The sequence below is a fragment of the Oncorhynchus tshawytscha genome, linkage group LG33, assembly GCF_018296145.1.
Source record: "Oncorhynchus tshawytscha isolate Ot180627B linkage group LG33, Otsh_v2.0, whole genome shotgun sequence".
Lineage (NCBI taxonomy): Eukaryota > Metazoa > Chordata > Actinopteri > Salmoniformes > Salmonidae > Oncorhynchus > Oncorhynchus tshawytscha.
In genome coordinates, this window is record NC_056461.1 from 18649224 (window position 1) to 18674529 (window position 25306).

Here is a 25306-nt window from a genome sequence, read left to right on the forward strand (position 1 = left end):
TGGCAGTAGATTAGAAATTCATTCGATTAGAAGTTCAGTACAGAGAGAGAGAGACAGACAGAGAGTAAGAGAGAGAGAAAATAAAATGGGGAAAAGGAAGGATAGAGAGATTTAAAGCTCGGAAGAAATAAACGGAGGAGCGAATGGCAGAGTTGACCTCACATAAACAAAGTGACTCAGCACTATGCTCAAAATGGCTGCCTGATCAAGTGGAGTTTTTTTTTCTCCCCCATCTCCATGCAGACACAGTTTCTGAAGGGTTATGCTGTTGCTTTTGAAACAGTAGTACTACTTTTTTTATTTACTCCTTCATGCAGTATCCCACGTTATCTGCCATTTAACGCCACTACGTCCCCCTCATGTTAGTGTTTAGAATTGTCTTTGTTGGATGGGGACGACAAATACTTCAACTGACCTATTGTATATCTTGAGCAACACACTTTTTCAGATAACAGTGTAAACTTGATGACACAGGGATTTATGTCCATGTCCCTTTGAAGGTTTCAGTACCATTGTGACCCCACCTCTCTGTGCCTCTGTTGACACATTGATTGGTTAAATAATATAATGTGATACGGTGGGTTCCGGATGGTTGTATACACATCATTACGTCTTGTCAAAAGTGTATTTTCTAAGAGAGACATATTTTGAAGGCATCCTTGTCAAAGTGGTTTCATCAGATCAGTGTAGCAATAATGCCTGGGCCACTGTGGAGTTGTCTGATGTCTCTCCATGAAGATCAGTAGAACATTCCGCCCAGAGGTTCTGCTAAGCAGTTAGACCCCTTGGGCCAGCTATCACTCAGCCATCCCCTATGTGAGGTTGGGTCTATACATTTCTGGTCTGGCTGAACAACTTTCATCGCCCATCAGATAGGTGACGACGGCGAAGGTGTCACCACCTGTTAAAGGAGGAAAGAGAAAGAGAGGAAAAGGGAGAGAGAAAGCGAGTGTGAGGAAGTGAAAAACAGAACATAATGAGATGAGAGTCAGAGTTGCTGATTGATCCAAAATCAGAGCGTGTGGTGCTGGGAGGCTACATGCGGTTCCTGGTTGGTTATTTATACCCACTGGTGTTGCTAAGTGGGAGCGTGAGGCGCCATGTGGAAGGTGAGTGGAAGCTCGGCCCTGTCGATGTGCGTCACTGGGGTTCGGGAGCATCTAAATACAGAATCGCACACTATCTGTGTCCCAAATGGCACCATATTCCCTATATAGTGCACAGAGCCATATGGGGAATAGGGTGCCATGTAGGATGCAGAGACAGATACACACGTTGCATTGCACACTGTCAGGAACACAGCGTAGGCCCAGATCTACACACTTTAAGCCAAGTGAGAAAATGCGCAAACTTAGCCAGAGTCATATTTACTTTCTCATTTGACTTTTGCTCACAAAGCTCATGGAGGTCATTGTAAATAGCTAAAGCAAGTTTCCCCAGCACAACATCAACAGTTTGAAATGATCAAAGAATGAGTTAGATGTATTAATATGCATGTCAATGACATTTCGTGGGCTGTTTAATGCAAATGAACTACAGTTAATGAATATGCCAATGAGTTAGACATGCCAGGTCAATATGATGACCTCTCGTACAGCAGACCTGCGTTCAAATACTTTTCAAAATAATTTCACCAGCTTCATCTGTGCTTGAGTAAGCTTGCCGCTATTAAGAAACATCGGAATGTGCTCATGGCTGATCCGACTTGCCAAAAGATTTTCTCAGACTCTCCTCTTTTCATACTGCAGGGCCAGGAATGTCAGGGACTTTGTTGTTCGGGCTGACACTCATGTCCCCCCCGAAAAGAACTGACTGAAGGCTGACTTGCTTCTACCCCTGCCGTAGTTGTGCAGCATGTAGGGATTCCTGTAAAAAGGAATGTATTGTTTGCCACTGGCAAACAGCTCTCCTAACGTCATATTTCTTATCTATTTTCCATGTAATAAGCAATATGTGGGATAAAACGTTCACGTAGGGGTAGTCATCTTGAACTTAGTTTTCTCCAGACAGAATGCCGGTGGATGTTCTATTTAAAAACCTCACCTTGTCCGAGAGAGATTTACACAGTTATCAAAACATCACGCCCAGGGTGAGCCTACACAAAACACAGACCTTGTTTTTAGTGTATTTAAAATCCCCTATGGGAAAAATGAATGGTAGAAAAATGATTGGAACCATTTCCCTATTTGACCGGAAGGTTTTATGGGTATTGTGACACGTCCACTGTGGGGCTCTATTGCCTCTTATTGGTTTTCATACCGCCATCTAGTGGTACACTATCAAAATGCAGGTGGATCTCCAAGCTCCCCGACTATTACAATCCTGTGTTATGGAAATGTTCACATGGTATATGTAAAAGCAATAATTGATGATATTTCTCTGTCCGCTTTTGTATATGTTGTATATAATCTAGATCATGCATTCTACTGATTCATTATTTTTCTGATGTGTTTTCTTGCTTGATCATATGACAAACAGAACCAGCCAAAAGTTTGGACACACCTACTCATTCAAGGGTTTTTCTTTATTTGAACTATTTTCTACATTATAGAATAACAGTGAGGACATCAAAACTATGAAATAACACATATGGAATCATGTAGTAACCAAAAAAGTGTTAAACAAATCACAATGTATTTTATATTTCAGAATCTTCAAAGTAGCCACACTTCGCCTTGAGGACAATTATGCACACTCTTGGCATTCCCTCAACCAGCTTCACCTGGAATGCTTTTCCAACCGTCTTGAAGGATTTCCCACATATGCTGAGCACTTGTTGGCTGCTTTTCCTTCACTCTGCGGCCCAGCTCATCACAAACATCGCAACTTGGTTGAGGTCGGGTGATTGTGGAGGCCAGGTCATCTGATGCAGCACTCCATCACTCTCCTTCTTGGTCAAATAGCCCTTACACAGCCTGGCGGTGTGTTGGGTCATTGTCCTGTCGAAAAACAAATGATAGTCCCACAAAGCAGAGACCAGATGGGATGGCGTATCGCTGCAGAACGCTGTATTAGCCATGCTGGTGAAGTGTGCCTTGTTGGTCACCATGATGTTTTCATATCTTTATTTTGCATTCAAGCCTCAGAACATACAGAACATTAATAGACAAGAACAGCTCAAGGACATGATGGGTTCTGACTTTTAAACTTGAGATATTGTTCATTATCAGGTATCCTATGGAAATGATGAGTGCCTTAGTCTGGTTTCTACTCCAGAAGGTAATGGTTATCTGTAGGAGGAATGTAAATGGTGGAGGCAATTAAAGCTTGGAATGTACTGAGTAAAGGAAAGGCCATCACATGGTTGCAGTCACTGATAAGGGTGGAGAGACTTGGTTTAGTGAGGAATGGAGGTCACGTCAGGTCACATTAAGGGAGAAGGAACCGTTTATTGCCTGCATCACTTAATTTCCTACCTAGCATCAAATATGTGGTGTTTAGAGAGAAGGAGGATATTTGAGGTATATATACTACCACTGGTGGAAACATGTATTTGTCTGTGAAGCTGTCTGACCCTTGAGTGAATAAACTTGGTTTGAGCTTTACTAAGCGTCCGTGAGTTTTTTTACTCTGTTTATTTAGAACTTAACAGACAGAACTACATCAATTAAATGAGCTATTCCGTAGTAAGGACCTTAAAAGAGTGCAGACAGCCTCTTATCATTTAATAATCCAGTATATACAGTGGGGCAAAAATGTATTTAGTCAGCCACCAATTGTGCAAGTTCTCCCACTTAAAAAGATGAGAGGCCTGTAATTTTCATCATAGGTACACTTCAACTATGACAGACAAAATTTGAAAAAAAATCCAGAAAATCACATTGTAGGATTTTTAATGAATTTATTTGCAAATTATGGTGGAAAATAAGTATTTGGTCAATAACAAAAGTTTATCGATTGTATTGACTTTGTTATATACCCTTTGTTGGCAATGACAGAGGTCAAACGCTTTCTGTAAGTCTACACAAGGTTTTCACACACTGTTGCTGGTATTTTGGCCCATTCCTCCATGCAGATCTCCTCTAGAGCAGTGATGTTTTGGGGCTGTTGCTGGGCAACACGGACTTTCAACTCCCTCACAAAGATTTTCTATGGGGTTGAGATCTGGAGACTGGCTAGGCCACTCCAGGACCTTGAAATGCTTCTTACGAATCCACTCCTTCGTTGCCCGGGCGGTGTGTTTGGGATCATTGTCATGCTGAAAGACCCAGCCACATTTCATCTTCAATGCCCTTGCTGATGGAAGGAGGTTTTCACTCAAAATCTCACGATACATGGCCCCATTCATTCTTTCCTTTACACGGATCAGTCGTCCTGGTCCCTTTGCAGAAAAACAGCCCCAAAGCATGATGTTTCCACCCCCTGCTTCACAGTAGGTATGGTGTTCTTTGGATGCAACTCAGCATTCTTTGTCCTCCAAACACGACGAGTTGAGTTTTTACCAAAAAGTTATATTTTGGTTTCATCTGCCCATATGACATTCTCCCAATCTTTTTCTGGATCATCCAAATGCTCTCTAGCATACTTCAGACGGGCCTGGACATGTACTGGCTTAAGCAGGGGGACACGTCTAGCACTGCAGGATTTGAGTCCCTGGCGGCGTAGTGTGTTACTGATGGTAGGCTTTGTTACTTTGGTCCCAGCTCTCTGCAAGTCATTCACTAGGTCCCCCCCGTGTGGTTCTGGGATTATCAGTGGTCTTGTATGTCCTCCATTTCCTAATAATTGCTCCCACAGTTGATTTCTTCAAACCAAGCTGCGTACCTATTGCAGATTCAGTCTTCCCAACCTGGTGCAGGTCTACAATTTTGTTTCTGGTGTCCTTTGACAGCTCTTTGGTCTTGGCCATAGTGGAGTTTGGAGTGTGACTGTTTGAGGTTGTGGACAGGTGTCTTTTATACTGATAACAAGTTCAAACAGGTGCCATTAATACAGGTAACGAGTAGAGGACAGAGGAGCCTCTTAAAGAAAGAATACTTATTTTCCCCCATAATTTGCAAATAAATTAATAAAAAATCCTACAATGTGATTTACTCGATTTTTTTTTCTCATTTTGTCTGTCATAGTTGAAGTGTACTTATTACAGGCCTCATCTTTTTAAGTGGGAGAACTTGCACAATTGGTGGCTGACTAAATACTTTTTTGCCCCACTGTAAATACAGGCGGTGTGTATCAACAATGCAACCACAAAGCAATGTACAGTAGTAACAATATTAGAGTGAGCTATGTCGAGAATACAGTATTTAAATACACAGTACAAAAAACATGACAAAATGGATAGAATTCCAGGAAATTAGCTTCCGGACCAGAATCCAGAATATAAATATACAGTATTTGTATGTGAATGGTGTATGCCCCTGGCAGCCCAACAACTACTCATTAATCACTCTTTCCTCTCTCTCTCTCATTCCTCATTTAATACACTTCTCCATTCATCTCCACTCTGGATGGGCTGTCACCAGCCTTCCCATTCCCTCCATCATTCATCTCTCCATGATGTATATCCCTCTCTTCAGCGGACTGGAAAATGTCCCTCTTTCTTTCTTACTCTTTCATTTCTCTCCTCCTCTTTCTCTCCCATTCTTCCGCTCCCTTTAGTGCCATTCTATCTGTCTACTACTCTGTTTAGAGCCCATTTTACTCTTAAAAAGAGAGAGGGGGGTAGAGAAAAATTGGCCTTTACCATTGAGCAGAGATGAGGCCAGGTTTAATCGGATCACTGTGCCCTTTGTCATTTCCCTGTCCTCCCTGTCTGTCCCTTTGCCTGGAGGACATATCTGGGTCAGCACAGACGTGACTTACTTTGTGCTCCTCTGGTTTGGGACCTGTCTCAGAGTAGGCCTGTTGCTCCTAACAACATTATCCCCAAAGGAACATCCTGTTCTTAATGGACCATGTCACGCAGGACCTGAGTCCCCAGTCTGACTTGCCCAGTGCAAGAGGGTGTGTGTGTGTGTGTGTGTGTGTGTGAACACAGGGAAACTCAAACTTTCTCAGAGTCAATGGGCAGCCGATATCTGATGACATCATGGAGCTCCATTTCAGCCTTAGCTGTCAGCTACTCACACACAAACAAAAGGGGGAAGGAGGGGTGCTGCAGGGGCAAGGTGAGACAAGGTGGCGATAGGCATGGGCATCATATATGTTGAAGGCCTCCCTCACACACACACACACACACACACACACACACACACACACACACACACACACACACACACACACACACACACACACACACACACACACACACACACACACACACACACACACACACACACACACACACACACACACACACACACACACACACACACACACACACACACACACACACACACACACACACACACACACACACACACACACACTCTCTGAACCTAAAGCCCCGGCAGGAATGTCATTAATTCCAAGCGACGGCTGTACTGAAGCAGTAATGAGATTGGTGAACTGGCATAGTGTTATGTCACTAACAAGACTGTAAATTTAGCTCACTCAGATGGGGAGGTTTTTATCTACGTTCACATACCAAAACTATGAAATAACACATATGGAATCATGTAGTAACCAAGTGTTAAACAAATCAAAATATATTTTAGATTTTAGATTATTCAAAGTAGCCACCCTTTGCCTTGATGACAGCTTTGCACATGCTTGGTATTCTTTCAACCAGCTTCACCTGGAATGCTTTTCCAACAGTCTTGAAAGAGTTCCCACATATTCTGAGCACTTGTTGCTGGCTGCTTTTCCTTAACTCTGCGGTCCAACACATCCCAAACATCTCAATTGCATTGAGGCCGGGTGATTGTGGAGGTCAGGTAATTTGATGCAGCACTCCATCACTTTCCTTCTTGTTCACATAGGGTCATTGTCCTGTTGAAAAACTAAGCGCAAACCAGAGTGTATGGCGTATCGGTGCAGAATGTTGTGGTAGCCATGCTGGTTAAGTGTGCCTTGAATTCTAAATAAATCAAAGACAGTGTCACCAGCAAAGCATCCCCACATCAACACATTTCCTCCTCCATGTTTCACGGTGGGAACCACACATGCAGAGTTCTTCCGTTCGCCTACTCTGCCTCTCATAAAGACACAGTGGTTGGAACTAAACATCTCAAATTTGGACTCATCAGACCAAAGGACAGATTTCCGCCGGTGTAATGTCCATTGCTCATGTTTCTTGGCCCAAGCAAGACTTCTTATTGGTGTCCCTTTGTGGTGGTTTCTTTGCAGCAATTAGACCATGAAGGCCTGTTTCACGCAGTCTCTTCTGTACAGTTGTTGAGATGTGTATATTAACTCTGTGAAGCATTTATTTGGGCTGCAATTTCTGAGGCTGGTAACTTTAATGAACTTATCCTCTGCAGCAGAGGTAACTCTGGGTCTTCCTTTCCTGTGGCGGTCCTCGTGAGAGACAGTTTCATCATAGCACTTCATGGTTTTTGCGACTGCACTTGAAAAAACTTTCAAAGTTCTTGAAATTTTCTGGATTGACTGACCTTCATGTCTTAAAGTAATGATGGACTGTCATTTCTCTTTGCTTATTTGAGCTGTTCTTGCAATAATATGGACTTTGTATATTACCAAATTGTCACGCCCTGACCATAGAGAGCCCTTGTTTCTCTATGGTGTAGTAGGGTCAGGGCGTGACTAGGGGGTATTCTAGTTTAATATTTCTATGTTGTGTTCTAGTTTATATTTTCTATGTTAGTGTTTTGTATGGTTCCCAATTAGAGGCAGCTGGTAATCGTTGTCTCTAAATGGGGATCATATTTAAGTAGCTATTTTTCCCACCTGTGTTTGTGGGATATTGTTTTGTATTTGTGCATGTGCACCACGTAGTCACTGTTCATTTATTGATTTATTGTTTTTTGCTTAAAATTTCACTTTGAAATAAATATGTGGAACTCAACATCTGCTGCGCCTTGGTCCGTCTCTCCACACAAACGTGACACAAATAGGGCTATCTCTGTATACCAACCCTTCCGTGTCACAACACAACTGACTGGCCCAAACGCATAACGAAGGAAAGTAATTCCACAAATGAACTTTTAACAAGGCACACCTGTTAATCGAAATGCATGCCACCTCATGAAGCTGGTCGAGAGAAGGCCAAGAGTGTGCAAAGTTGTCATCGAGACAAAGGGTGGCTACTTTGAAGAATCTCAAATATAAAATATTTGTAACACTTTTTTGGTTACTACATGATTCCATGCGTGTTATTTCATAGTTTAGATGTCTTCACTGTTATTTTACAATGTAGAAAATAGCACAAATAAAGAAAAACCCTTGAATGAGTAGATGTGTCCAAACTTTTGATTGGTACTATAGTAGAAGGGCTTCTTTGGAACAAGTGTGTCAATGGAACATGAGTAACAATGGCAGGTAAAGACTTTCATCAGCCCCCTCTGCCTTGCCCGACCATATACTCAGTGTGCGTCCCAAATTGCACCCTATTCCCTAAATAGGTCACTACTTTTGGCTAGGGCCCTATAGTCTCTGATATACCCTCGAAATATCGGGAATAGGGTGTCATTTGGAACGTAACCCCAGTGAGTAACAGCTGCTATTGTACTGCAGGGCCTCTCCATTTCTGGATCTGTCACATCCACTTAATTGAACCCCTCCAAGCCCAGCCACTAATCCACACACACACACAGGTATTGATACGTGTTGGGCTACTAATAATCTCAGGGTGTCTGTGTGTATTTCCCTGTCTGGGTTTGTGTGCTGCACCAACGTGCTGTGCTGTATGCATCACTGGGTTCTGGGGTGCGGACACGACAGATTGGGGATATGAGTGTTTGACCTCACCTCAAGGTGTGCTGCGCTGCTGAGAGATAGTCCGTCTCCTTTGTTGAGCAGGCTCTAGACGCCAGCCGCTGTAGAGTAAAGAGCCATCTCATCACTGTCAACATCCCACAGTGATGCACTATGGGCTTGCTGTGGCTCACATACATAAAACAATCTGCTTCAAGGTTTGGCCAGAAGTCTGTTTGTAGATAGCGCTGATGTGACATCATATTATGCAGAATGCCACTGAAACAGGGATTACTATCCTCCTAGTAGCCTGCAGGTGTAGGATCTTAATTTGAACCAGTTTGCTACAGCATGAAAGTAATCCTGCAGCAACAGGAATTTATTATGTGGATTATAATACATTGTAGGTGTTGATATAATTTTTTGTAAGGGAAAAATCAAATCTGCAATTTCATATTGGAAAATATAGCTGCAAGCAGCAATGCTGCGGTTCGGCTGTGGGCCCACTGTAACACCATCCGGACAAAATGGGCACATCCCCATAGGATGAACTACTTCTGAAATGTTTACCATGCTTGCCAAATATCGGAACTCAGAATCAAACTGATCATACAATATAGTTTTGATGTATTTTGGCCTATTTTTTTATGTTGTTGACTACATTTGTACTTTTTCTCCAGAACCGCTGGACTGATCGGCACCAAATATCGCATTGCGAGACCTTGTTCCATAGATGCTACATATACATTTTAGTGCAGAACAGTGATTCGGTTCCGAGGAGTAGCATTTGAAGTGTTTTTCACAAATATCAAAATGGAAGAAAACCCATTATGGGTCCTTGAGGCAAATGTTTTCCTTGTGAGGAGAGGGATCTATGTACCAAAAAAAAGGAATCTAGGTCAAATTGGGTGAGGGGCGGGACCTTTCACAATTTGCATGTTCAACCAAATTGCGCTATCCTAGGCCTACCAATTCACAGGAATTTGCATGTTATTTTCCTTGGGGGAAGAACCTGGTATAATAATAATAATAATGAACGCAAACAAATACAACATAGTTTCAGCAGCTTTGCTGTTGAACCCCTAAGTACAAACATCAGAGTATTTTTAAACCACAAATACACAAGTTTAAGGTTTCCTGGAAAATTCTCTTGCAACAGGGTGGTCAAATTAAGATCCCACAGTGCCTTCAGAAAGTATTTACACCACTTGACCTTATATTTTTTGAAAATTTGACAAATTAATTAAAAATGAAAAGCTGAAATGTCTTGAGTCAATAAGTATTCAGCCCCTTTATTATGACAAGCCTAAATAAGTTCAGGAGTAAAAATGTGCTTAACAAGTCATTTAATAAGTTGCACCAATGGTGACTTTAAAACTGTCACAGAGTTTAATGGCTGTGCTAGGAGAAAACTGAGGATTGTAGTTACTCCACAATACTAACCTAAATGACAGATTGTAAAGACGAAGCCTACACGGAATAAAACTATTCCAAAACATGCGTCCTGTTTGCAATAAGGCACTAAAGTAATACTGCAAAAGATATGGCAAAGAAATTATCTTTATGTCCTGAATACAAAGCGTTGTGTTTGGGGTAAATACAACACATTACTGAGTAACACTCTTCATATTTTCAAGCATGGTGGTGGCTACATCATGTTATGGGTATGCTTGTCTTTGGCAAGGACTAGGGAGTTTTTTAGGATAAAAATAAATGGAATAGAGCTAAACACAGGAAAAATCCTAGAGGAAAACCTGGTTCTGTCTACTTTCCAACAGACGCTGGGAGACAAATTCACTTTTCAGCAGGACAATAGCCAAAAAAGGCCAAATATACATTGGAGTTGCTTAACAAGATGACATGGAATGTTCCTGAGTGGCCTAGTTACAGTTTTGGCTTAAATCAGCTTAAAAATCTAAGGCAAGAATTGAAAATGGCTGTTTAGCAATAATCAACTACCAACTTCACAGAGCTTGAACATCTTTAATAGTAATGTGCAAATATTGTACAATCCAGGTGTGCAAAGCTCTTAGAGACTTACCCAGAAGAACTCACAGCTGTTATCACTACCAAAGGGGATTATAACATGTATTGACTCAGGGGTGTGAATAATTTTGTAAATTAGATATTTCTGTATTTCATTTTCAATACATTTGCAAAAAACTCTAAAAATATGTTTTACTTTGTCATTATGGGGTATTGTGTGTAGATAGGTGAGAAAAAATGTCATCCATTTTGAATTCAGATTGTAACACAACAAAATGTGGAATGAGTCAAGGGGTAGGAACACTTTCTGAAGGCACTGTAGACCTGTAGATGATATGCCAATATGGTGCGATGAATCATACTTAAATGCATGGAAGCCATAAGAATGCACATGATTGAAAGGGAATCATTGAGTTTCCTTCTTGCTAATGACAACTGGTGTGGTGTGGGGTGCTCGAGTTCCATCCTGCAAGCAAATCCCTGTTTAAAGGCTTCTTCCTTCTATGTAATAAAAAGATAGGTCATATCCCAAATGGCACCCAATTCCCTCTGTACTGCCCTTACTTTTGACCAGAGCACTACGAATGGGCGTTGGTGAAAAGTAGCCCACTCTACAGGGGATAGGGTGCCATTTGGGACACAGACAAAGACAGAGTGTTCTCCACAACCCACATCATCTCCAGGACCTCCAGCCCATCCATCCACCACTGTCACACCGGAGAATGTCACCGAGGGGGCAGTGGTGGGGAGATGGGGGGGCGGGAGGGAGATTCCCGGTAACCCACCGGAATTACAATTATCTGCCCACCACCTTGGCATTCCGCGTAATAGCGTGTGTTTATGGAGAGGGGGAGTGGATGTCTGGGTGGAGGGGGCATATGGGATGACTCACCCAGGAGAAGGGCATGGTGCTGAGGTAGGATTGGCCTGGTAGGTGGAGGTGCTCAGCCCGCTAATGAGGTGGCTGTCCAGGAGTCATAAATAAACCAACCTGTCTGTCCTGCTGTGGTGGCTGCACGATACGGCTGACTGGGACATGTGGGCACAGCAGGCACACACCACGCACTGCTTTATCAATAAAATACCTTTCACCCCTTTTTTAATCATTTCTCTATTCCTCTTTTCCAATGTTATTGTCTCCTTTCTTCCCACCTGTTCCATCTCCCTCTATTTCAGTCGGTCCCTCTCTCCCTCTATTTCAGTCGGTCCCTCTCTCCCTCTATTTCAGTCGGTCCCTCTCTCCCTCTATTTCCGTCGGTCCCTCTCTCCCTCTATTTCCGTTGGTCCCTCTCTCCCTCTATTTCAGTCGGTCCCTCTCTCCCTCTATTTCAGTCGGTCCCTCTCTCCCTCTATTTCAGTCGGTCCCTCTCTCCCTCTATTTCCGTCGGTCCCTCTCTCTATTTCAGTCGGTCCCTCTCTCCCTCTATTTCAGTCGGCCCCTCTCTCCCTCTATTTCAGTCGGTCCCTCTCTCCCTCTATTTCAGTCGATCCCTCTCTCCCTCTTCCTCTATTTCAGTCGGTCCCTCTCTCCCTCTTCCTCTATTTCAATCGGTCCCTCTCTCCCTCTCCCTCTATTTCAGTCGGTCCCTCTCTCCCTCTTTAACTTCCACTTTTCCTCTCTTTGGATCTATTTCGTTCATTATGTCCTTTTTTCCATCTCTTGGGTTCTACTATCTTGTACTATCTTGTACTATCTGGTACTAATTGTGGCTCAGTAGGTTTGTACTCTGCTCTCCTCTCTAAGAGCCAGCCTGATGAACTCTTTATTTGAATTAAGTATATCATTTTAAGTCTCTAGATTTTGCTCACCTGATTGTATTGTGTTTAAAATGATCAACTTAATTCTTGCCTACAGAGTTTTCAGCTATACTTTTGTGGCTGTTTATTTACCACCACAGACAGATGATGGCACTAAGACTGCATTCAGTCAGCTGCAAAAGGAAATAAGCAAACAGGAAACCACTCATTCAGAGGCGGCGCTCCTAGTGGCCGGAGACTTTAATGCAGGGAAACTTAAATCAGTTCTACCAAATTTCTATCAACATGTTAAATGTGCAACCAGAGGGAGAAAAAATTCTAGATCACCTGTACTCCACACACAGAGACGCATACAAAGCTCTTCCATGCCCTCCATTTGGTAAATCAACTCTATCCTCCTGATTCCTGCTTAAAAGCAAAAATGAAAGCAGGAAGCACCAGTGACTCGGTCTAAAAAAGTGGTCAGATGAAGCAGATGCTAAACTACAGGACTGTTTTGCTATCACAGACTGGAACATGTTCCAGGACTCGTCCGATGGCATTGAGGAGTAGAACCACATCAGTCACTGGCTTTATCAATAAGTGCATCGAGGACGTCGTCTCCACAGGGACTGTACGTAGACACCCCGACCAGAAGCCATGGACTACAGGCAACATTCGCACTGAGCTAAAGGGTAGAGCTGCCGCTTTCAAGGTGCGGGACTCTAACCCGGAAGCTTACAAGAAATCCTGCTATGCCCTGCGACGAACCATCAAACAGGCAAAGCATCAATACAGGGCTAAGATTGAATCATACTACACCGGCCATGACGCTCGTCTTATGTGGCAGGGCTTGCAAACTATTACAGACTACAAAGGGAAGCACAGCCACGAGCTGCCCAGTGACACGAGCCTACCAGACAACCTAAATCACTTCTATGCTCGCTTTGAGGCAAGCAACACTGAGGCATGCATGAGAGCATCAGCTGTTCCGGACGACTGTGTGATCACACTCTCCGTAGCTGACGTGAGTAAGACCTTTAAACAAGTCAACATACACAAGGCTGCGGGGTCAGACGGATTACCAGGACGTGTGCTCCGGGCATGTGCTGAACAACTGGCAGGTGTCTTCACTGACATTTTCAACATGTCCCTGATTGAGTCTGTAATACCAACATGTTTCAAGCAGACCATCATAGTCGCTGTGACTCCTGAACAACAGAAATGGCTACCCGGACTATTTGCATTGTGTTCCCCCCCCAACCCCTCTTTTTACGCTGCTGCTACTCTCTGTTTATCATACAGTATATGCATAGTCACTTTAACTATACATTCATGTACATACTACCTCAATCAGTTGGGCTGACCAACCAGTGCTCCCGCACATTGGCTAACCGGGTTATCTGCATTGTGTCCCGCCACCCACCACCCGCCAACCCCTCTTTTACGCTACTGCTACTCTCTGTTCATATATGCATAGTCACTTTAACCATATCTACATGTACAGACTACCTCAGTCACTAACCGGTGCCTGTATGTAGCCTCGCTACTGTTATAGCCTCTCTACTGTATATGCCTGTCTTTTTACTGTTGTTTTTATTTCTTTACTTACTGTACCTATTGTTCACCTAACACCTTTTTTTGCACTATACTATAAGTAAGCATTTCACTGTAAGGTCTACATCTGTTGTATTCGGCGCACGTGACAAATAAACTTTGATTTGATTCGACAATAGATTACCAAGTAACTTTTCATTGAAACAATTGTACTTTCTTAAAGCCTGTGCAGTTTTAAAGCATTTTGCCCATAAACCATTTCTTAAGTTTCTCTTAAAACTCCCAAGCATAGGTCGGGATTTTAAATGGTTTGGTACACCATTCCATTCCTCTGCACCAGTGTTAAGGAAAGAGCTTTGTCCAGACATGCTCCTATATCGCAGCGGTCTGATATTGGCAACACCGGGTCTCTTTGTGATGGCTATGAGAGTCTAATGAAATTAAAGTAACCAGACAGGTATCTGGGGCAAAAGTCAAGTATAACTTTAACAACCATCAACAGTTTGATCTGCACCAACCGGAGATCAACTGAAAGCCGGTTCAGTTCCCTGAAATGATTAGGGCCAATGTGCGTCCTAGGGCTGAGCTTGAGTATCAATCTCAGTTGTTTTGGGACGTTTGAAGTTTGTCCTTCAGATTTGTTTTAATACCCCTGAACCATAAGATGTACAGTCTGAACCATAAGATGTACAGTCTGAACCATAAGATGTACAGTCTGAACCATAAGATGCATAGTCATAGTGGCGTTGGATCAGAGATGTTGCCAGGGTCCTCATAGTGTCTGTATCCAGGTCCTTTGTCCTGGAGTGAACCTTCCCAATGACATTCAGAGTTCACCTGTCATGTGTTGGTCCAGTTCACATCCCAAGTATGTCACAGAAAAATGTTCCTTCACCGCGACACCATTACGAGAAGTCGGAAGAGATTATCACTTTGTGTTTGGAACCAAACAGGATGCATTCTATCTTGCCTAAATGCAGAGACCGTTTGTTGTCAGATACCCACTTACTGACTTTGGTCAGTTAGCTGCTTAGGGCCTTTTCAACGGTCTCCTGATTCTTAAGTTAAGCCAAGATGGCAGAATCATCCGTATACAGGGACAGAGAGCATATCATTTACAGTGCATGTCATTTATTTATTTTGATTTTACCTTTATTTTACTAGGCAAGTCAGTTAAGAACAAATTCTTATTTTCAATGACGGCCTAGGAACAGTGGGTTAACTTCATGTTCAGGGGCAGAACGACAGATTTGTCAGCTCGGGGATTTGAACCTGCAACCTTCCGGTTACTAGTCCAATGCTCTAACCACTAGGCTACCCTGCCACCCCATTTACAGTGCATGTCATTTACAGTGCATGTCATTTACAGTGCATTCAAAAAGTATTCAATTATTTGTAATTCTTCTATTTTTTTTTAATATACATTTTTTTAAATTAATTTGTTTACTTCAGTTTATATAGTAAATACTTTCTTAACAATTACTTCTTCTTAAAACTGCAATGTTGGTTTAGGGCTTGTAAGTAAGCATTTCACTGTAAGGTCAACACCTGTTGAATTCGGCGCATGTGACAAATACGATTTGATTTGATTTGATTTTGCTAATAAGGAGTTGGTGACAAAACCAATTGTTTTATGATTGTACAACAAAATATTATTCTTCACCGAATCAAAAGCTTTCTGTAGGTCAAGCATGACCGTACCACAGAGGTTGCTACCTGTCAATTTCCTGCTTGATAAAATCTGTCAAGTATAGTAAACAAATAGTAGAATATACAACATTTATTTAATCTAGGCAAGTCAGTTAAGAAAAATTCTTATTTACAATGACGTCCTACCCCAGACGACACTGGGAAAATTGTGGTCGCCCTATGGGACTCCCAATCACGGCCCGATGTGATTCAGCCTGGATTCAAACCAGGGACTGTAGTGACCCCTCTTGCACTGAGATGCAGTGCCTTAGACCGCTATGCCACTCGGGAGCCCAAATAGGATTGTCTAAAACTGGACTGAAGGTCATATAAAATGTTATGGTCATCAATGTGCTTTACGATCTGTTCACGGAGTGCTTTTTTTAAAGCCTTTGACAGCACACTGAAGATTAACACTGGTCTGTAGTTCCCTTGTTCAACTTTGCCTCCTTTGTTATAAAAGGGAACAACTCTTGCATGTTTCAACTCTTGTGATACTTTTCCATGTTGAATGGAATGGTTGATGATGTGTTTTACACGAGGTCCGATAGCTGGTATGTTATGCGGTCCTGTGGTTTCTGGTTGCCGAGATATTCAAGCATCTTTGTAACGTCTGAAGTTGAAACTTGGGAAAATGCAAACTGTCCTCCCGAGACGCCCCTTGCTTAATAATAGGTTTGAATATGATGGTTTACAGAGGTGACAGTGCATTCCGGGAGTTGGTCAACAAGGTTGCTGGCAATGGTGGTGAAAAACTAAAATGATCAGCCACCTGTGCTCTGTCAAAGATCCACATGGTCAGGTCATCTGAGGCTATGACTGTGTCCCAAAATGGCATTTGGGATGCAGCCTATGTCTATTGCTGTCCTATCTATATTTGATGAGTAGGTCATCCCAGCATTATTATTCATCATAAAGTCCATCTCAGTGAAATGTTTTCCACCTTTGAGAAGACATCGCTATCCCATTCCAAACCCAGTGATGAAATTAAAATAGAAAAGTACTGACTGACACGTTCAATGCCATCAAAAGCTTGTTGGGACAACATTAACATCATTCCTGATGATTTGCTTATGCAAATCAAACTGCTCATTGGTGTTATTGGCAGCTGGTCTGCCTCAGTTGGTAGAGTAAACGTCACAAAGTTGACATCTGGTCCAGACAAGACAAGGACAAGGACAAAACACTGAGGGACATGTCTTATGCTGCATTCGGCCTCATCAGTGCTTCTGGATGTGCTCATAGCCGTGATTATCTACATGCCTGGGCACTGTAATTACATTCATAGCAGCCTTATTACAGTGAGATTGATGCTGTGGCTAGACCATGTGTTCGGGGGAAGTGGATGAATGGTGGTTGGCTGAACTTGTTTAGCTGTTTGTTTTCTCTAGCAGCTTTGGCAATATGGAGAGGAGAGCATAGGCATAGCCAGGGAGATGAGAGCAGGCAACCAGCCCTTCCTCCTCTACATTCACCAACGCCTTCTCATATTACAGAACACAGACGGAGACGGAAAATGTGTGTGTTTCTGCATGCCATTCCCTTTCGTCTGTTGATCAGGGCAGTAGATCAAACATACTTATCCAGGTAAGAGGCAGAATGGAAGCGCGGCATTCTGGATCCATACACACACACACACACACACACACACACACACACACACTTTCTCACTCCTTGCCCGCTGATTGCACTATCCATCATCTGTCTGAGAAAATCTCCCTCCTTGGGCACACTTAATTTCTATCTTATCCCTCCATTTCTGTCATTTTACTGCTGCCATCTATCTCCTACAGCCCTCCCCCTCTTGCTTTCTCCTGTCAGCTGATCTGTGCCTTCTAAGAGAAATACTGCCATAGTTCTCTATACCAAGGTAGAGAACCATTTAACTGCAGACATCTGCCTACATTGTACCTCATTTATTTGCCTACATTGTACCTCTTCATTTGCATCCTTTATTTCTTTCTTTCTTTCTTTCTTTCTTTGTGATCAAGTGTCTTATTAGAAACAAATAGCAGGACAAAGGAATTGGATAATAAACAAAACCAGAGAAGCCATCAAGAAGCTAGACATCCTGTTTCCCTCCAACACTCCCACAGGACCTCAGAGATTTGAACTATAACTTATGCTGGTAAGAGTGGCAGGTCAGATTTGATGACATTCTCTCTGGCATATTCTTTCTTAACACAGTCTGTTATTCTCAGTTCGTAGTCTTTTCTGATTGTATAACCCTCTTTATTACCTTCGTTTAAAAAATACCTCTCTTCTACAACTCTTGCTAAGAACGTCCTCATATGGACACCGTACTCTTCAAAGGCTTGTTTTGTTGGGGGGCAACCAAGGGACAGTTACCTTGAGGTGTATGAGCAGCTCCTCTTGGTGAAATACAATGGTGGGGCTGGGGGTACGCCTAACCGATTAAAACTGTCAGGAGATCAAGGTCCTGTGGGACTCTCAGGCCACTGTCTGTCTGAGCACCGTGTTGCAAACATGCACTGACAGTAGAGTAGCTATCAGAGTAGCTATCAGACCTGTGTGTATTGTTTCAGGACCATGGAAAACAAAATACTGTACATTGTCTCCTAGTAGTACAGCTGACCTGATGTTTCAGGACCATGGAGAGCAACACACATTTTTCACCATGTAGGTTACATCTGGATTTTGTTGGAGCATTGTCTTACTTTCTCCTTCCAGTCTCACATAATTTGATCAAGTAAAGCAGTGCTTTTACTCGAGTGACTTTCTTTTCAGGACCACGGAGAGTGACATAGTTTTTGTTACTGGTAATGAGATCATCTCAGCTATCCCAAATCTAACTAAGATGGATGGTTGAGAGCGATAATTTCCCCATAATTGTTGATCATGTTAGATCTGAGATCAACTTGTGGAATGAAGAAGGAGGAAGAATGATGTCCTTTCATAGTACTCAATGGGGCAGAGCCAAACAAGAGCGACACTTCAGCCATGCACTATAGGCCGGTATAACTACCCGACTCAGACTAAAATATTGATCAGCTATTTCATCAGTCAAACATGAGTGGTTTTGGGGTTAGTGGAGACACATATATCTCTGGAAGACACATGAATTGATGCTTTTAGTGAAAGGTGTGGGTGGAGGTCAATACAGTAACTCTCTGACTCCTCTTTTACAGTTCTCTCAACTCTTTCTTCACACACACACACACGTACAAACACACACACGTACAAACACACACACACACACACACACACACACACACACACAGGTACAAACACACACACACACACACACCCACACGTACAAACACACACACACATAGGCAAACACAGACACACGTACAAACACACACACACATACACTACCGTTCAAAAGTTTGGGGTCACTTAGAAATGTCCTTGTTTAAAAAAATTAATTTAAAAAAGTCCATTAAAATAACATCAAATTGATCAGAAATACAGTGTAGACATTGTTAATGTTGTAAATGACTATTGTAGCTGGAAACAGCTGATTTTTAATGAGAAAACAGACACCTCCATGATGCTGGCCTTCTAGGCAGAGTTGCAAAGAAAAAGCCATATCTCAGACTGGCCAATAAAAAGAAAAGATTAAGATGGGCAAAAGAACACAGACAGTGGACAGAGGAACTCTACCTAGAAGGCCAGCATCCTGATGTCAGCTCTTCACTGTTGATGTTGAGACTGGTGTTTGCAGGTACTATTTAATGAACCTGCCAGTTGGGGACTGTTTCTCAAACTAGACACGAATGTACTTGTCCTCTTGCTCTTGCTCAGTTGTGCACCGGGGCCTCCCACTCCTCTTTCTATTATAGTTAGTACCCGTTTGCTCTGTTTTAGGAAGGGAGTAGTACACAGCGTTGTACGAGATCTTCAGTTTCTTGGCAATTTCTCACATGGAATAGCCTTCATTTCTCAGAACAAGAATAGGCTGACGAGTTTCAGAAGAAAGTTATTTGTTTCTGGCCATTTTGAGCCTGTAATCGAACCCACAAATGCTGATGCTCCAGATACTCAACTAGACTAAAGAAGACCAGTTTTATTGCTTATTTAATCAGGACAACAGTTTTCAGCTGTGCTAACATAATTGCAAAAGGGTTTTCTAATGATCAATTAGCCTTTTAAAATGATAAACTTGGATTGGCTAACATAACATGCCATTGGAACACAGGAGTGATGGTTGCTGATAATGGCCTTCTGTACGCCTATGTAGATAGTCCACTAAAAATCGTCCATTTCCAGCTACAATGGTCATTTACAACATTAACAATGTCAACACTGTATTTCTGATCAATTTGATGTTATTTTAATGAACAAAAAAAATGATTTTCTTTCAAAAACAAGGACATTTCTAAGTGACCCCAAACTTTTGAACAGTAGTGTACACACACACACACACACCCCTATCTTTAGTCTGTACAAGGAACCACCCTGTTTCCCCTCTTCATTCATCTCTCCTATTTCCTCCCTCGTCTGCCCCTCCTCTCCACTTCAGTCTGTGGAGCCACGCTGTCCGTTCTTCATTCATCCCCAGCATTCCTTCCTTTATCTGCTGCCTCACATTATTTACTACCTGACTGCCTTCAGCGCACACTGATCTGGGATGCTTTGCTTTACTTATTTGTATTCCTTTTGTCTCAATGTGTGTGTGTGTCAATGTGTGTGTGTGTGTGTGTGTGTGTGTGTGTGTGTGTGTGTGTGTGTGTGTGTGTGTGTGTGTGTGTGTGTGTGTGTGCGCGTGTGTGCGTGCGTGCGTGTGTACGTGTACGTGAGTGTGTAACAATGACTGAAACAGATTCTATAACAAACTCCCAAGGACGTCCAGTTCCTTCATTTGTTTCACTAGCAGGTTGTTTTGGGATAGATTGATTAGTATTCGAAGGCTGATGGCCCGTTACTTGTTTGCTGTGTCTGCCAGTGGAGTGTGTGAATACAACCACAAATCCCCAGTGTATCCTGCCCTGTGGGTTAACGTTTTGTGTGTGTCTCAATCCCTCGCTTTGTGCTATCTAGAAAGTGACTCAACTAAGCACCAAAAGGACTCGGGCACACCTTATATCTTGACTTTAGGCACCTTAGTACATTTCTACATTTCAGTGAAATTGTAAGTAAAACGTGGGACAATGCACTTGCACATACCTGTATTTGGTGTACAAATTTATACTGCAGGATTTCACTTTGGTGTAGGGGGATGACAGCTCCTTATATGGCTCTACTCAGTTTCCTGTCCACTGCCCCCCCACCCCCACGTACATATACACACACACACGCACACGCACACGCACACACAAACACACACACCTAATGATGACAAGCAGGAGTCCAACCCCCTCACATCCCATTTTCTCTGGTTCTGATCAATGAAGAGAGCATGAGAGAGAGAGAGAGAGAGAGAGAGAGAGAGAGAGAGCGTCACAGTGTTTTCGTTCAGTACACGTTACCTCACACGCACTCTGAAGACACAGCAGCGAGAAAGGGCACCCGTATCTATCCGTTGCATTACTGGCTGGTTTCTTTCAGAGAGAGCTCTGCAGACGTGAAAATACCACGATTCCTGCTGAAGTGGAACTCTCGCCAGTTGCCACAGTCTTTCCTGGATTCCCTTCAACCTTCTCGCCGCATTTCTCCATCCTAGGTTTTCTGGAATGAGCTGTTTTCCTGCTTGCGTCGTTTCCATGTCAGCATGGGAACTGCCGTGTCCAAAAGGAAGAATATAAGAAACGATGCGACATCTTCCGTGGCAGCAAAAGTTAGGTGAGTGCCCTCTGTCCCGACCGACCAAACATCCACCGACAGACTAGCCTTTCGGCATTACCGTCAGTCACACTGTAGCCAGATATCTGCTGTGCTACAAAATTACTGAACATAGCGTGAGATAGGACCTAACAGTGACATTAAGGCTACCTCATTATGCAACAAGAACAGGTGTATTTAGGCTAACTAACGAAACTGCGTAATTGCGCGTTTATTAACGCCTAGATCTATTCATGGTGGGTCCCCCTGCAATTATTTTACGTTATGTCGTCCCGTGCAGGACAGTTAGGATCGATATCATCATAATAATCGGGGAGCAACATCAACCCATCACTGCGTCTTCAGCTTCCTCGACATGACTTGGTTGCACAAATAGCAATTGATGGGTTGCACAATTTACGGTTTAGGTTCCCAAAGTGGCCTTTGTTCTCACCATTGGCGCATGCATGTCTCAGGGCGCATGCAGAAAGTGTGTATCATGACAGGGAATATGTTCACGTATACTGGACATCTGTATGGTGCAGTGCAATTTAGATTCGTTTGAGCTTAGTCCATTTCAACTTCAGTTCACTCTGTCTGGATCTCATTTGCAGACAACAGTTTAACACATTAGCACATATAGCTCTTGAAGGCGGCCTAAAATCAAACATGATATGTAAAAGAAAGGTACAATGATGGCAACATCGTCTAACCCATTTAGGAGACTGTAGCCTATGGGTCCCACCGCACGGATGGTGACTTGTTTCAAACCAGTGGATCAGATAAGACGGACACGTACCATTAACCGTTATCTTTAGAAACAATTGGATTTGTAATGGTCTGCATTTGACCTTAATAGCAGCGACTACCGGTATTGGATGCACTGTTGCACCCTGCGGGAAAATGATCGAGCTATCAATTCATCAATCAGCCGCAATTGACTCGCGCGCCTTCGGTCATCGGGCGTCACGGTGAGTTATTGCACCAGTCGAAAAATGGAAACAGAATGCCTATAAACGCCACCGTTAATTTATTAAGCAAAGAAAGCATAAACAATCCTATATTTGGCAGGTCTCTGAGGCTATAGGCTAAGGCTAACCAGTCTAAACGACTCACGTGAGCTAAACGTTACTTCGCGTGCCCTGTGAAAGTTTAAACACAGGTCATTCATCTGGGAGATTTCTGAAACCGTGTCACCAAGGCAATAATGTCTAACAGCACCGCATTTACGTTTATTCTAAAGTTGGCAATGCGCAGGTATCCTGTGTTTACTGTTTGGGTATATTGAGCGGAATAACCCGCAGTTTTCTCAAAGCACGTAGTCTGATTATGGATTCCCAAAAATGGATCGGCCTCGACTCAATTTAGCCACTAATGAAATCAGTGTGATGGCTCCCTCATGCCATCATGGCTGCAGCTGCACCTTGGTGGGATTAAATGGACCTTGCAGCAGGTGGAATAGGAGAGAAATTCACAGAGATAAACATATCTGATTGGTCACACATGAGTTGTCACACAACCTTTGTTTAATGGAGGTCACTGCATGACCTTGAATCCAGATGCTGGGTTAATGTCATAGATAGATGTTGGATTATATTAGTATGCTTATGTCATTCTATGTGTGTGTGTGTGTGTGTGTGTGTGTGTGTGTGTGTGTGTGTAAACCCTCTCTGTATGCAGTGCTGTGTGTGTGTTTTCCACTCTGTACTGCGCTACTTTCTCTGAACACACACAGGGCTATGACTAAAGAAAGGGGATCTATCTCTTTTACATTTCTCTCATCTCTTTCTTCACACACACAGACACACACACACACACACCAATCTCCTGCCTGACTCATAGACATTATCTCTCAAGCCTTTCAGTTGACTGGAGTTTGAATGATATGATTGAACAAACAGTAGTATACACTAGAGTAGGATCCAGGCTCAGTACACTCCTCAGTACACTCCTCATTACACTCCTCAGTACACTCCTCAGTACACTCCTCAGTACACTCCTCAGTGCATTCCTCAGTACACTCCTCAGTACACTCCTCAGTACACTCCTCAGTACACTCCTCATTACACTCCTCAGTACGCTCCTCAGTACACTCCCCAGTACACTCCTCAGGACACCCCTCAGTACACTCCTAAGTACACTCCTCATTACACTCCTAAGTACACTCCTCATTACACTCCTCAGTGCACTCCTCAGCGCACTCCTCAGTGCACACCTCACTACACTCCTCTCAGTACACTCCTCAGTACACTCCTCAGTACACTCCTCAGCACACTCCTCAGTACACTCCTCAGTACACTCCTCTGTACACTCCTCAGTACACTCCTCAGTACACTCCTCAGTACACCCCTCATTACACTCCTCTGTACACTCCTCTGTACACTCCTCAGTACACTCCTCATTGCACTCCTCTGTACACTCCTCTGTACACTTCTCAGTACACTCCTCGGTACACTCCTCAGTACACTCCTCTCTACACTTCTCAGTACACTCATCTCAGCTCAGTCAGCTCCAACCTTTATTGTCATTACTGAGATCACACATCTAACACATTCAATATTCATGACTCACTCACCTGCATATGAATTCATCAATGCATGGTCACGCACAGTACTAACCTAATCTATGTAACATGTACAGTACTAACCTAATCTATGTAACATGTAACATGTACAGTACTAACCTAATCTATGTAACATGTACAGTACTAACCTAATCTATGTAACATGTACAGTACTAACCTAATCTATGTAACATGTAACATGTACAGTACTAACCTAATCTATGTAACATGTAACATGTACAGTACTAACCTAATCTATGTAACATGTAACATGTACAGTACTAACCTAATCTATGTAACATGTAACATGTACAGTACTAACCTAATCTATGTAACATGTAACATGTACAGTACTAACCTAATCTATGTAACATGTACAGTACTAACCTAATCTATGTAACATGTACAGTACTAACCTAATCTATGTAACATGTACAGTACTAACCTAATCTATGTAACATGTACAGTACTAACCTAATCTATGTAACATGTAACATGTACAGTACTAACCTAATCTATGTAACATGTACAGTACTAACCTAATCTATGTAACATGTAACATGTACAGTACTAACCTAATCTATGTAACATGTACAGTACTAACCTAATCTATGTAACATGTACAGTACTAACCTAATCTATGTAACATGTAACATGTACAGTACTAACCTAATCTATGTAACATGTACAGTACTAACCTAATCTATGTAACATGTAACATGTACAGTACTAACCTAATCTATGTAACATGTACAGTACTAACCTAATCTATGTAACATGTACAGTACTAACCTAATCTATGTAACATGTAACATGTACAGTACTAACCTAATCTATGTAACATGTACAGTACTAACCTAATCTATGTAACATGTACAGTACTAACCTAATCTATGTAACATGTAACATGTACAGTACTAACCTAATCTATGTAACATGTACAGTACTAACCTAATCTATGTAACATGTAACATGTACAGTACTAACCTAATCTATGTAACATGTACAGTACTAACCTAATCTATGTAACATGTAACATGTACAGTACTAACCTAATCTATGTAACATGTACAGTACTAACCTAATCTATGTAACATGTACACACTCATCGTAAAGGGAAAATAATCCTGCAGCAAGAGGATTTAAATATCTGAAGAAAGATTTAGAATCGCCACCAGGGGGCAGCTGGAAGCGGTTTTTGTATACAATGCAGTACCGTACCTACATTAGATAAATTGTTTTATTATATGTTGAAGGCAAGCAGTAGGCAGAATAAACTGTTTTGGTTACCTGTGT

The 25306-nt window shown here is 42.4% G+C and overlaps 1 protein-coding gene across 4 annotated transcripts in view; it reads left to right on the forward strand.

The window, feature by feature from the left end:
- Positions 1 to 21084: 21084 nt before the first annotated feature.
- LOC112230921 (NMDA receptor synaptonuclear signaling and neuronal migration factor) overlaps positions 21085 to 25306 on the forward strand; it is a 46168-nt gene continuing 41946 nt past the window's right edge. For all 4 annotated transcript variants that reach the window (XM_042311475.1, XM_042311477.1, XM_042311476.1 and 1 more), the window contains exon 1: positions 21085 to 21468. In XM_042311475.1, coding sequence (XP_042167409.1) covers positions 21398 to 21468 — 71 coding nt within the window. In that variant the 5' untranslated portion in view covers positions 21085 to 21397. The remainder of the gene's footprint in view (positions 21469 to 25306) is intronic.